This window comes from Ailuropoda melanoleuca, chromosome 14, assembly GCF_002007445.2.
Source record: "Ailuropoda melanoleuca isolate Jingjing chromosome 14, ASM200744v2, whole genome shotgun sequence".
Lineage (NCBI taxonomy): Eukaryota > Metazoa > Chordata > Mammalia > Carnivora > Ursidae > Ailuropoda > Ailuropoda melanoleuca.
The window spans coordinates 86,600,897-86,616,112 of NC_048231.1; the positions used below are offsets into that span (position 1 = coordinate 86,600,897).

General features: G+C 38.2%; 1 protein-coding gene across 2 annotated transcripts in view; it reads left to right on the plus strand.

The window, feature by feature from the left end:
• The window catches only part of RAB27B (RAB27B, member RAS oncogene family), a 140,921-nt gene that overhangs the window by 111,382 nt on the left and 14,323 nt on the right, over window positions 1-15,216 (plus strand). For both annotated transcript variants that reach the window (XM_034642379.1, XM_002914674.4), the window contains 2 exons: window positions 12,010-12,181; window positions 13,853-13,938. In XM_034642379.1, coding sequence (XP_034498270.1) covers window positions 12,029-12,181; window positions 13,853-13,938 — 239 coding nt within the window. In that variant the 5' untranslated portion in view covers window positions 12,010-12,028. The remainder of the gene's footprint in view (window positions 1-12,009; window positions 12,182-13,852; window positions 13,939-15,216) is intronic.

A 15,216-nucleotide genomic window follows, 5' to 3' on the forward strand; every position in this document is an offset into this window, starting at 1 on the left:
CCCAAACTTTCTTTGAGACGCAGACTCACCATAAACTGGAAAGTGTCAGATATAACAAATATATTCTTTGTGACAGATAGCTTACTGTGATTATTTTTCCCACTAAAATGTTAACCTTTCCCTTTCAATATTTTGATTTAATGTAGTAAATTATGATACTTGTCCTTTTATTTAAAAAAAAATACCAGAAAGTAAGAGTAAATCTTTCATGGAAAATGTGATCGTGTTTTTCCTTGGGCAGGAAGGGACTTCAGGGTGGTGATTTTGCAGAGATGAGATAGAACGTGACCCAATCTGTGTTCCTGCACCATGCCACAGAGTTTCCTCATATCTGAGAACCCATCTGGCAAATAGAAGCAAAGCTAATTTTATAAGAACTGTCTTATAACAAATCTTAGTGTAGAAAAACTCCAACTCTTTGGCATTTCTTTGCTGAGGTCATGATTCTTTATCAGTGAGAACAGTCGCTATGGATATGAACAGTCAACAGAGGAGGTTCCCACATTAATTTCTCTTTCTCAGTTAAAAAAAATTGGACAAAAGCATAATGCAAAATTCTGAGTAGAAACCTTTTTATGAAGTGTAATTTTAGTAAACCACTTGCATTTTTGAATATTTCATGACTTTTCTCTGCCCAAAATTGTTATTAACCAAAAAATGTTCACCAACTCCAAAGTTAATGAATACTATAGAATGGAGCACTACCCTGGCCAGGGAGGGCTCTGAGCAAGGCACCCAGCTACCTTCTGCTCTGATTAGATTTGAACATGCACCAAACAGCAGGGACGGGAGTGCATAGCTGTAAATATCTTTGTGCTAATGAGGACTTTTCTTTTCTCACCAGTAACAGCTGGGGGTAAAAGTCATCACAGACAAAATTATAAATGTTTTAGATTGGAAAATGCTAGGTGAGTTTAAGACATGGTCAATCGATTAGGTTCCTGCCAAGAAATAAACAATAGGCTTATTAAAGCTATAATTAGGCATCGTGGACATTCTGTATTTTTAATCAGGGCTCCAGCAGGGGATAAAGTAGCTAAAATAATCTAGTATTTTGTCAAGTGGAAGTAAAACCAGCTTTTTAAAATGTAGCTATGCCTTTTCCTTGGGATTTCTATACCACCCTTGCTCTGAGAAGTTTGGTGACTTTGTTTTAAGTTACAAAGTAACCTGTAGGAATTGATTAATTGTTTTGTGGTTTTGTTTTGTCATTGATCAAAATGTTTTTTGTTTGTTTGTTTTGTGTTTTTGTTTTGTGGTTCCCTATTTCTTGGCGAGTTAAGAGTGGACAGGGAATACATGATGATTGAATGCATTGAACCAGGTACTTTACATACTTACAACTGCAGGTAAAGACCATAAGAATCAAGGGTTACATAATTTGCCCATGGTCACATAGTAGCTAAATGGCTGAAACTAAACTTCTAAACCCAGGGCTGTGGACTCCAACAGCTGCCTCTTCTGTCACACCACAGTCAACACTTGATCCTGCAGATCTAACTTCATCAACTGAGGCCCCCCGGCATCCTTCTTCTGTTTCCACCTAAGCCATATTTGCTGTAGTCGATAACGCGGGGTATATCTGCTGCTTCCAGAACATGAGCGCTCTGCCCACCCCAGTCCTTTGCTCTTCCTACATCAAACTCTAGCTCTCATCTCACCTCCTCCATAAAGCCCTCCTGATTATTTCTGTCTCCACTCCTGCATCACTTTGAGTTTTTCTTTTTTTTTCCCTCCAAATTTTTATTTAAATTCTGGTTAGTTGCTGGACAGTGTAATGTTACTTTCAGGTGTAGAATTCAGTGATTCATCACTTACCTATAACACCCAGTGCTCATCACAAGTGCCCTCCTTAATCCCCATCACCTATTTCATCCATTCCCCTGCCCACCTCTCTTCCAGTAACCATCAGTTTGTTCTCTAGAGTTAAGAGTCTGTTTCTTGGTTTGCCTCTCCTTCCCCCCCACCCCCATGTTCCCTTGTTTTGTTTCTTACAGTCCACATATGAGTGAAATCATATGGTATTTGTCTTTGACTCACTTATTTTGCTTAGCATTATACTCTCTAGCTCCATCCACTTTGTTGCAAATGGCAAGATTTCATTCTTTTTTATGGAATATATATATGGAATATAATATATATATAATATTTCATTATATATATATAATATATGTTGTTGATAATGCTGCTATAAACATGGAGGTGCATGTATCCCTTCGAATCTGTATTTTTGTATACTTTGGGTAAATACCTAGTAGTGCAATTACTGGATCGTAGGGTAGTTTTATTTTTAACTTTTTGAGGAAACTGCATATTGTTTTCTTGAGTGACTGCACCAGTTTGCATTCCCACCAACAGTGTAAGGGCTCCCCTTTTTCCGTATACTCACCAACACTTGTTGTTTCCTGTGTAGTTGATTTTAGCCATTCTGACAGGTGTGAGGTGATATCTCATTGTAGTTTTGATTTGTGTTTCCCTGATGATGAGTGACGCTGAGCATCTTTTCAGGTGTCTGTTAGCCGTCTGTACGCCTTCTTTGGAAAATGTTTTGGGGCTTTATGAGTTTTTCACTCTCCTCTGAATACCTTTTAGATTTAGAGCCGTAGATTTTCTGGTATAGAGCTCATTTCAAATAACTTATCAGATGAAGAAACAACATTTATTTATTTTCTCTCCAATCACCTAAGGGTTAAGAACCACTTGAATAGCATTCTGTGTTTTCTACTCAGCCTTATACATATTGCAGAAATAAAATTTTAATCTAGAAATATCAATTAACAAAAGTGTCTACATAATATAGAAAGAAGCTTTAAGATAAATAAGCACATTCTTTGGACTGATTCCATTCTTTGTAGTTATAATCTCTCTTTTTCAGCAGTTATTAAGCTCATAAAATGCTTCCTATTAAATATCAGCTAAAACAACAACCAGCCAACATTTTTTTCCTAAAGAGGTCATGGATTTTTTAATCTTTTTTATTTTGGGGATTATATGGCTCTATGAGTTACCTAGAATTAGGTTTAAGTGAGAAAATTGTAACAATATGGAACTCATTTCCCCCCCATAGATATGTGAACCCATAGATGCTATCTAACTTGGCTTCCTCACATTTGAGAGATGCAGAATTTATGCGCAGATATTTTGATTAGTATGCCCTTTCTCAGATAACGAAGCAAAGAGTAGAAGTTTGGCAAGACTTCCTCAAAGCAGCAGCCAGCTGGAAAATGATCACGATTTTGCAAGATTATTAGGCCAATGTCTGAAAACTTAGGAAAACGTCTTATTAAATGCTCATCTCTTTAGCTTAAACTCATATCATTCTTGTATGTGGAATCATTAAGAGTTGAAGCTTCAATTTACATATATACACTCAATGTTTTCCATATGTCACAAAACTCTACAGAAAAAAAGATTTAGATTGGCATTATAGAGGACACATGCCCTTGTCATGATGAGGGAAAGCACTCCCGTGGCTGATGCTGGTGGGCCCACTGGGGCAGGCACCTGGGGAAATGAGCCATCTTCCCAGCCAGCCGCTGTCTTAGGAAACGATATGTCTTCATGAATGTGGTCCACTCTGCTCTCCTGTTAGCTATGGTATGAAGCTAGGAGTTACTTTTGCTGTTGAAATTAGAAACTGTTCACTAGCAGTGAGGAGTCTGTGCTAAAAGGTAGTGTGGTGGTTCTTGGGGTGCCTGGGTGGCACCATCCATTAAGCTTCTGACTCTTGGTTTCGGCTCAGACTGTGATCTCAGGGTTGTGAGATGGAGTCAGGCAGGCGCTCAACAGGGAGTCTGCTTAAGATTTTTCTCTCTCCCTCTGCCCCTCCCCTTCATTCCCCCTCCCCCATCCCCCACTCATAGGCACCCATGTGCACACACTTTCTCTCTCTCTCTCTCTCAAGTGAATAAAAGCTTTAAAGATCAACGTGGTTGTTCTCAAACTTGACTGTAGGTTGGAATATTCAATGCTTTTGTCTCGCTGTCAGGAGTCAGATTCACGTGATTTAGGGTGTGGCCTGGGCATTAGGGAGTTTTAAAAACAGCCAAGTTTGAGAATCACTAAGTGAGGAAAACCCATTTTCTGGTCTTGCTGACTGGCTTCAGGGAGGGTGTCCTCATCTGCGTGTACACTTTCTAATGTGTTGTATCTCCTCAAAGGCGTTTTCAGTTCTGGAAAAGATAGAGGTCTTTCCGTATAAGGCTTTGCTGAGCTGCAAGGAATTTACACCTATTTTTCTTGCTCCCTAGTTAAAGTCCTGGGTGGAAGGACCTACAAAACCATTTTTTTTTTAAAGTAGGCTCTCTAATGAAAAGTAAATCATGTGGCTCATTTATGAAGACAAGCACAAAACCTTTCCAAGTCAAATACTAAATCTTTCAAAAAATTCTTAACTCTTACTTTAATGCAAACATTTATGCGATGTCTTTGGTGCACGTGGTATGTGTGTTTCGAGTGAGTAACTAATGTTTTGAGGACTACTCTTAATTTTCAGAGAAACAAAGTTTAGAATATGTGAGGGAACAAAACGATCCGTAGCTGGGAAAGCACGTTAAGGGCCTTGTAATAGCGCGTGTCAGCAGCAGAAGGAATCCGGTAGCTGTGTGCCAAGCTTGGCTGATGGCAATCAGCAAGAGGAAATTGCTCTCAACTGTAACAAGATCAAATCAGATAAACTGACTCTTTTCTTGACCAGTGGGTTTTTTCTACTCTAGAACGAGTTGCTGAAGGGGGTGAAAGAGTCTCAACCTTCTGGAAGAGCTTCCTGTAGACATGCCTCAAGGTGATAAAAGGAGGGGGAAAAGCAGTTCCCAAATCTGGGGGCTCTACTGTCGTAATTTAGCGGAATCATAAACTCTAAGTTCCAGGACCTGCCTGCAGAGATCCCGATGCAGCCCTTCTGGAGACGTCTTAGAGTTTATACTTGTAAACTTCCCAGGGAATACTGATGATCAGCCAGTGTTGGGACCCACTGGATGATACGCACGCCCCAGTTCTGTTCCAGTGCTGTTACACAGGCTCCTGGCGACCAGTTGGCCCTGCTGTTTCTCAGTGATTTTCAATTATTCCTGATTTGGGAGCACTTTTGCTTAGTAGAATGATCAGGACCCTGTCAAATAAGGAATTTTTTAAAAAGATTATTTATTTATTTATTTTGGGGGGGGGAGTTGCACACCAGAGGGAGAGGGAGAGAGAATCTCAAGCAGACTCCACGTGCTGAGCACAGAGCCTGACGTGGGGCTCCATCTCCATGACTTGAGCCAAAATCAAGAGTCAGATGCTTTGACTGAGCCACCCAGGCACCCCATATGAAATATTTTTATAAAAAAGAAATTACTATAAATGTGAGAATAAGGCTCATAGAATATATCCTACAGGTCCTTTCCAGGGGGGTTCCGGAGGGTATTATTATCCAAACACACATGATTCCTACTAGTAATTGACTTCATTGTAAAAAAGTATTAATTAATACCCAGCTAGTGGAGCTGGGTAATTTTCAAAAATATTTTTAAAAATATTTTAAAAATAGAATATGTTATTCTTACTTGCTTGGACTTTTAAAATAACTCCACTGAGCATAATTCATATTATCATAAAATCGACCCTTTGAAAGTATACAGTTCAGTGGTTTATAGTACATTCACAAAAAATGTGCCCCCAGTATTATCTAAATCCAGGATAGTTTCATCATCCCTCCCAAAAAGCGTCTTCCCCATTAGCAGTCACTCCCCATTCCTCCTCTCTGCTTCCCCTGGCAAATGCTAACTTATAGTCTGTCTCCATGAGTTTGCCTATTGTGGGCATTACATGTATATGGAATCATAAAATCTGTGGCCTGTTACATCTGGCTTCTTCCACTTAGCCTGTCATCAAGGTTCATCCATGTTGTAGCATATGACCCTACCTTATCCTTTTTATGGCTGAATAATATTCCATTGCACGGCCGTGTCACATTTCGCTTACCCATTCATCCATTAATGGATATTTGCATTATTTCCTTTTTGGGGACTGTTAGGAGCATCTGTGCACAAGTTTTTGTGTGGATATATGTTTGCATTTCTTTTGGGTATAGACCTAGGAGTGTTGCTCATTTAGAAGCTGGCTGATTGATATATGGGCGTGTACTACTATTCCCTCAAACTGTGTATATGTTTGAAATGTCTTGTAATAAAGAAAAAAAAAAGGGGGAAAAACACCCCTCACATTGTTTCAAAAGTTGCCAGAAATTAAGCCAATGGAAAAAAATGTTACTTTTGAGAAAAAAATATTTAGACAAAATTATTCATTGGCTTAGGAATTTGATATGTGAGAATAATAAAAAAATGTGTGAGAATAATATATCTATGGAGATAAACCAGTTTAAATATGGCTTGTGTTAGAGTTTTTACCCCTTATTTTCAGGGCAAGTAAACTGAACTTCAGAGTTCAATAACTTCTTTGTTTATCTCTATTCCATTAGATCCCTTGATCATAGAATGAAACAAAATGGATACTTTTATCTTTTAAAATAGATTTGATTGTTGCAAGAGACACATTGACCATTGTCAGCTTAAGTAAATGTTGTTTGAGTTGATAGTGATTTATACTTATAATTGGGTTTAAATTTTCCATATAGGTTCACATCCATTAATTATAAATAGCCTTTAAGAAGAATCAAAATGAAAATTAAAACCTTCCTAACAGAACAAACTGCTATCGAATACAAAGTTTTAAAAAAAAATTACCTCCCACCTTCCCTCCCTAACAGAGAATCCCTGGAGTACCATCCATAATTTATTTATTTTTTAGAAGATTTATTTATTTTTAGAGAGAGAGAGTGGGGGGTAGGGGCAGAGCGGGAGGGAGAGAGAGAGAATCTCAAGCAGACTCCCTGTTGAGTGTGAAGTCTGATGCAGGACCCAGTCTCACAACCCTGAGATCATGACCTGAGCCAAAATCAAGAGTCGGACACGTAACCAACTACGCCACCCATGTGCCCTGCTTCCTGTAGGACATGAATGTGGTTATGGGAAGCAGAATTCCCAGGTCAGTCCATGAGAACCACCCTCAAACGATCACTCAATGCCAGTTTGCTGTGAGAACTCCAGATCTCAAGATGTACCCAATGTCTGGCCCAATACACACCAGTCAAATAAGGATAAATGAAGAAATATTAAGCATCTGTCCATTTTATGCTTGACAACTTTATTTTATTTAAAGTACCTACAAAGTAATATCACTGATACTTTGTCTACTATTTTAAGCTTTCCGAAGTGCCTTAAGAATATTAAGTTGGTTTTGAGGCCTTTGGGTGGCTCCGTTGGTTAAGCGTCTGACTTCGGCTCAGGTCATGATCTCAGGGACCTGGCATCAAGCCCTGTGTCTGGCTTCATGCTCAGCAGGGAGTCTGCTTGTCCCTCTGTCCCTCCCCCACTCATGCTCTTTCTCTCCATCTCGCTGTCCCTCTGAACTAAATAAATAAATAAATAAAATCTTTTTAAAAAATAATATTAACTTTGTTTTTATTAATTTAATAAGTTCAAGTCACAGGGTCCTAGCTTGTCATGGCATTTTTAAGATTATTACTTAGAGAACTAGCAAAGACCATCTTAAGTTCACATGGGTAAGTCCACCTGTATAGTATTCATCCATACATATCTGTAGCATTTGTTAAGCTCCCCTCTAAAGAAAACAGAGTGTATCCTTAGAGTCATACAGCATATCATGCAGCTTATGAGGTGCCAGTGAGTATGTGTTAGATGGGTGAATGGGTGCTTTCATGGAGAAGCCCAGCTCTGAGCCCTCATCTATTCAACTGACAAGTTTATGTGCTTTTTGCCAATACAGATCTCACTTCCAAAAATTACAATCCCTCTGTGCTTTCTCTTTTCCTAGGTTCTTTAAAACTGCTTCTCTGAAGATATAAATAGTCTATTTTGAGGTTTTTATAGAAATAGAAAAAGAAGCTCAGGAAGCCAGAGCCGAAAGGTCCCTCAGTGATCATTTAATCTAAATATTCACTTCACAATTGAGGAAGGAAGACAAATATAAGTCCTGAACTTGGAGGGACACCACTTCCACTAGCTGCTCAAAGATTAATTTCATTAATTATGACATTTGCATGGCTCTGATGCTTGACACATACGTACTGATTCCCTAACACATGCCTACCACTGTACTGGACTCTGTGGGTCCAGAACTGGACAAAGGATATTAAGTTTCTGAGCAAATGGAATTTATGTTGAACAAGAATGAGGCATAGCAGTGGGGGAGAGAAAGAAACTATGGGCAGCCTCATTTGAGATAGTCTAACTATGAAAATCGTATTCCTGTCAATAACCAGAGAAAATTCCCTTCTCCCATAGAATGAAAATATTTCTACTTTCTACCTATCTAGCCCACTTTTCATTTCAAATTATAACAAACAACAGTCTTGGATTTTTTGTTGTCATTGTTAGAAACTGTCATTCCCACAAATCACATACCTTCTGTGCATGTGACTTCTCATCTGTAAACTGAGGACTAGACCACAGGGTTATTTAGATTTCCTTCTACCTTTGAGACTGTTCATTAAGCAGAGCCTACAAGTGTTTTGAATTCTTTTTCCTACTCTTCCCAGTCCCTTACCTTCCCATGAAGGGTTCGGAGGACAATGCCTCAGTTTCGGTATCTGAAAGACCTCCTGGCTCTTGTGGTTTAGCTTGTGACACAGTGATAATGGGGGAGAGTCAGACATATTTCCTGAAGTACAGCAATCTTCTGGCTTTTTCTTTACTTTTAGATCCATAGAAGGAAGAACTGACAAGGCCATCAATCATTGTGCAGGAATAAATACTGCTAAACTTGTCAGCTTTTTGATCCTTCCCAGATCATTTTTTTTTAGCTCAGTTCTTGGAAAAGGAAACTTAACCAAGGCTTTTATTTTTCTTTGTGGTGTCATATTTGCTGGGCCAAGGATAGAATATCAAGGTCATATGATTTTAGGACTCAGAAAATCACGTGGTAATAAAAGCGGAACCAAACTAAGTAACTATATATGAGTAGTGATATAAAAATGAGAAAATTCATTTTCAAAAGAAACTTTAAAGGCAAATGATCTCATGCCAAGTTTACTTTGTCAATTTCTTTAACTAGTCTACTGGAGACACTAAATAAAGGTTTTCTATAGTGCCAAGCTTTGCATTCATTTTGGGTGGAATTTCAATGCCACAAAGTATCCACAGCCCTTCACTTATAGAAAAGAGCCAGTGTGGGCCACAGTGAAATTGATCCATGGCTAGCCAGTTATTCACTCTGGATTAGAGCCTGACTGGGAGGCAAGTCAGTATTGCCCCAGGCAAGTTTATGTACCAACAACAGAGAACAAATTGCAGATCGGGAATACCTGGTAGGTCATGTGGCTGGCAAGTGGTGATAGTCTCATTCTATAAGTGCAAAGTCATATCCCATGCAGTGGTCTGTATCTTCTTTACACATAGGTAATTCCTCCCTTTGTTATAAGATTAAATACAAATTCGTCTTCCTCTACAAAATCTTCTCAGACCACTGCAGCCTGTGAAGATTACTGTTTTGTTGGAACTAAAAGCACAACTATTTGACTCATCTGTCAATCATGCTCCCCTCTCTTATAAAACTATGTTGTTGTTGTTTTGCATCTTTAAGTTTTAACTGTATGCATTCCTTATCAGAAAATAGATTATAAATTACATTTTAAAAATTTTCATTTTTGGACCTGATACTATATATTGAAGATATTTAAGTAGATTTGCTCAAGACTTAGCTTTTCTTAACTCCATCACAAAAAAATATTGCAAAAAAACATAGTTAACTTTAAGCAAAAATTTAAAGTATGCTGATATATCCTCTTGACTCTAGTATTTTCATTTTTCTAGTCTAGGGGGCCATACTATCCTCCAACTTTATCTTGTATTTAGGCAGCTAGTACCTTTAAGTTCCTCCCCCAATCAAGATTTGTGCTCAGGGAAGGATTTAGCTTTGGTCACTTATACCTCAGAATAAATTTAATCCTTCTTTCCCAAGAGACTTAGCAGTTTCATCCAATTCTACTAGTGAAATGATAGACTTTATCACCCTTCAGAGGAATTGCACATGAGCAAGTTTGGGAGACAAAGAGAAAAGAAAGTCGAGCGATGGTAACCCAGATAGACCCAAGTTGGGGGAAATGATACTACTTTGATAGCAATCTCCTCTAGCAATCCATTTGGCTCAAAGACTAGGAACAGCAACATCTTAACTATAATGTCCTGGTAAGATATTTAAAACCTCTGAACTTGGAACTAGTCACTGCTAGGTAGTCGGTCATTGAAGACATTTTCCAAGAAGAATTTCAGGTCAATGCTTGAAATATCTGCATCTTTTTATTGAGGAAGTCTGGTTGTTGATGGAAGCTCAGCACTTCTTCCTGACCAATGTATAGCTACTAAACAAAAGGAACAGCAATAAAAGAGAGAACATTGTCTGCAAACATTCACCATGAGAGTCCTACTCAGTGAAGAAAGCCTATTACAGGGGAGGAGAGCTTTAGCCTAGAAGTATGTATTGGCAGCTCTCAAAACACTTTAACTCAAAACACTTCATTAATTAAAGAAACATACATCCATAATGTACTTAACTGGATTTAGCAGCAGGATGGTTCAAATTTTAGAAAATTCTAATTAAAAAATTTGCCAATCTTCCAAATGATGTAATGATACTGATTTGCTAAGTACCCAATTATCATCTTCATCATTATTTATCTAAAGACATGAAAGCATTTAGTTTTGATCACTAACTAAAGTGACTATGTAAAAAATAAAGTTTTGTTTGCAGTGATGAACATGTGCATCATTTTCATACAGGGAGAACATGATTGGAATTGTGTAGCAATTTTTAGATATGTCTACGGGATGACTTGTTGAAATTTAATTTTAATCGCCCCAGAATGAGAAGTACGATGTTTTCTGGATTTATAAAGGTGGAAAGATAGTCTGCCCTTTCATATAATAAGAGAGATACTTTTCTAGGAACTTCTTTATGGGCCTTCCTCTACGTGGGGCTATCGTAAACCTGTTTCTACAACTCATGAATCAGAAAGTTTTATCAAATGGCAAATCATTTTGCTGACTTCAGGAGTGGAAACCTTATTAAGTATTCAGTAGGTGATAGTGTAATTCAAAGGTATCGCCAGTGCTGGTGTTCTTGGCATTAGCCCATGGCATCACACATAGTCATTGTAACAACAGAAGAAATTAAGACTGAGGCAAAGGAGGTCCAGACAATGGGAAAAATGGCAAATGGCATTCTTTCAGGCAGGAGAAATACTAGCAGAATTACCATAGTCATGCCTCTTACTAGCTTTTTCTCCTTTTTCAAGGTCTGGAAAATATTCAGCAGGTTTGCCAAATACAACAGATTTGCCATTGGAGAACAGAGGCTTTGGTATTTCAAAACAGAAGATTTTTAGACACTGCTTTTGAAATGATTTCAAATCAATGTTTTTAAAGGTTGTCATCTCAGTTGTTAAATTTTTTAAATTAAAAAGGAATATTTTGCATGCACATAATAGAAAGCTCACTGTGCATGATTAGATGCAAAATGTTTCCCTAGGCTTTTCTCTTCCACTACTCATAAGTAATTGCAATCTCTCCCTAGCTTCCCTGCATCTTTTGGGGCAGGATTTTCTGTTTTCTGTGACCTCCTTCTCTTCCTGGCACCATACTGCTGTCCCCAAAGGGCACTGGCTTTAAAACCAAAGGCTGTGGTTCTTTAAGTTCTGCTAAGGATGGCTGTGGTGGGTACCAGATAGCTTTTTTTCCCTATTAACTGACATGATGTAAAAAGGTTTGTACTGAGTGAAATAATAGAGGTGCCCTTACTCTTGCAGCTGCCCTGAACATGTTAATTCAGAATTTGACAGAATAGAAGTATTCAACTATTTTAACCTTGAAAAGTAAATTTATGTTGTGTTTTGAAGGAAGGGAAAGGGAAACCGATTTTTATCATAACCTACTATCTTCCTCTCCTACACAGGCCCACCAAGACCATCACTATGACCGATGGGGACTATGATTATCTGATCAAACTCCTGGCCCTTGGAGATTCGGGGGTGGGGAAGACGACGTTTCTTTACCGATACACAGACAATAAGTTCAATCCCAAGTTTATTACAACAGTAGGAATAGACTTTCGGGAAAAACGTGTGGTGAGTTTTTAACTATACTGTTATGTTAACCTTGTTGCTGATTTCTCCTTCCCTCCCAAAATAAAATAGAATTAAGAAGCTATGTCTATTGCATTGCAAGGTGTCTTTTATCATAGGAAATTCATAACCTGTCACTTTAATTCAATTTAGAATACTCTTAACGTTGTCAACTATAAATAATATTTTGCTAAGAAAAACGTCGAGAGGCACTATCAACTGTCTCCAAAAGCATATTAGACAAAGAAATAATTTACAGGTTTATATAGCGTGTTTTCTATGAATTCTCTAGGAATCTTTCAAAACTTGAGTGATCCGGGTTGCAAAACCCTTAACTCTTGATCTGAGTTAAGTTTCTCAATAAGGACTAGTGTTCATTTCTCACCCCCTCAGAGAGAAGTTAAAAGAATGATTGGCAAATAGCTGGAACATGAGCTTTGTAAGAGCTTGCTGCATTTTTATTTATGTGTAGACTCAGCTATCAATCACTAGCTTATTATGAACAGAATGTGAGACCAGTCCATGCTATTTTCCAAGATAAGGGAGTTTAAGTGAGAATTACAACTGCTTTCTTCTCCTATGCTAGACGCTAATGACAGGAATAAGGATATTGTGACATGTGAGACGTGGAGCATAGACACATAAGCTGAGCCAGATTTCCTGCCACCCAAGGTATTCTTGATTGCCAACATGGCTGTGGCTTCCAGTTGATGTCACAAATCTACTCTTTGCTCAAGACTTGTTGGGGGGGGGGGAGAAAAGGAAATAGCGATTGAGAAGTTCAATCCTGGTTCCGTATACATCCTGTACCTTATCTGAAGGTCAAAACATTTTAGCGTAGTCTTAGCAACCTGGCTTCCAACCTCTCCAGGGTTTTCCTGTGACTTCACCCCTCCCAAATGCCTCCAGTGACTTAGGTAGGTAAGTCCTTGTGAAGTTGTCCCTTGAAACATTTTTACTAAACCATACTTATGCTAAACCATACTTTAAACATCTCTACTAAACCAGACTTAGGGGAGCCGATGAAGTATTAAAGTTGTTAGGCTTTGCTTAAATAAGAAGCCGAAAAGCCATAGTTTTGAAAATTTGAACATTAAGAAAAAGAGCCTTTGGAAAAAATGGCAAGTAAAGGAAGTCTTGAAATATCTTGTATAAACTTACTGAGAAATTCTGTGCGTATTTCGTGGGTAGGTCACTTTGGAAGTCCAAGGTGCAGTAAAAGATATTCAGGTATTAGGAAAGCATTTTAGCATTTTAAAAGTGCGTTCACATCTGTTATGTCGTTTAAGTTTGCAGTAATTCTGTAAAGTAAGAAGAGATCGTGGGTCTCAGTTTGCTGTAAGAAAATAAGATTCAAAGAAGTGAAATGAAGGGTTGATACTTGAACCTAGAACTTGGGTCCTAATCTAATGTTTGCTGTCTCCGTGAGGAAATGACAGAAGGTGTCTAATTTAAGTTTGCAGTATGCCTAAATTGTGTTGAAAATCATACTTGTACTTGACATTTAAAAGTGAGAGTATATGTGATACTTCTGGAAAAAACAGAGCAAATATTTATTCTGCACTATGAACTTTGATTATAGTAATTGAGAAAAAACATGCTGAGGGAACCCAGAGAATTTGAATGTCGACAAAATCCAAAGTAATATCAACTGATGAAAATTGTATCTTTTAGGTTTATAATACCCAGGGACCAAATGGATCATCAGGGAAAGCATTTAAAGTGCATCTTCAGCTTTGGGACACCGCCGGCCAAGAGCGGTAATAGTAAATTACTTTGTTTCTAGCTACAAACAGCTGAGAAAAATTTCTTTTAAAGTGAATGCTGTACGTAGACTTGAAAAGCAACTGTTGTACAACTCTCTTCCTGGTTCCAAAATAGACATTTATATCAAGAAATAAAAATAAATTATTTATAGTTAATGAACCATAACTACCATTGTGGATTTGGTACGGATTTCAAAAATCAGATCTTTAGTGATCTCTGGAAACCCTTGTTCTCTGTTGTCTTTGTACTTTCTTTTCCTTTCTTTTTTTTTAAATAATTTTTCATTATGTTATGTTAGTCACCATACCATACATCCTTAGTTTTTGATGTCGTCTTTGTACTTTCTAATAAGAAAAAAAAAAAACCTCTAGAATTTAATTCAAGCAGGAAATTAACATGATTACAAGTGCAACCTGGAGAGGGAATTGAAGAAAGGGTAGTAAGACCTTTCCCATTTCTTTCCATTCTTCTGCACACACTGTCTGTCCTATGCCTCTTGACAGGCTTAGTTTTCTAAGATTTGGGGCATACCATTGCTCTCTGGCTGGAATGTTTTCCTCCCTTTCCACCTTCCTTGATCCTCTCCTTTTACCAAGCCTGGGTCATGGACCACCCCTTCTGTGGGGCCTTTCTAAATGCCCATCTGAAACAAACTCCCTCTTTCTGTGAACTCCTACACCTCTCCCACCGTCCCTTAAGTTACTCGATTGATTATATACCACCTTGTAAGAAGGCAAATCTTTGTTTTCTGTCTCTAACTGCGGTCCTTTGATTCACCTGTGGCCTTCTTACCCCAACAAAATTGTCAACATTATAGGGGCGGAGGCCATGCTTGATTTTCTAACATCTTCTCTGGCATAATGTCCAAGGCAAGAGAAGGTCAGTCGACAGGAGTGTTGTTTGCTTAGAGCTGGAGGTGCTGTTCCATTATTTGATGAAAATATGTTTCTTTGAGATTGAAGGCTTCAAAGCGCTAAAGACCACAAACTAGTGGAGCTTTTCAATATCAGATTAAGTAAAAATTGGCAGGAGATCGTCAGAGATGTTTAGAAGGCACATACCTCCAAATTCTGCATCACATGTCTTAGAATGTTTATGCTTGTAAACACTTTAGTTTTTGAAATGCATCCAAAGTGTTCTCGCTTTCAGTGAGTGTAAACGCCAGGAGAGGTGCCGGGCCCTCTCTGTTAGCTCTTTTGACTGTGAATTCCATTTACACACATTCTTCAACACTGCTCGTTCTTCTGAAGTCATTCCTCACAAGAATTTCT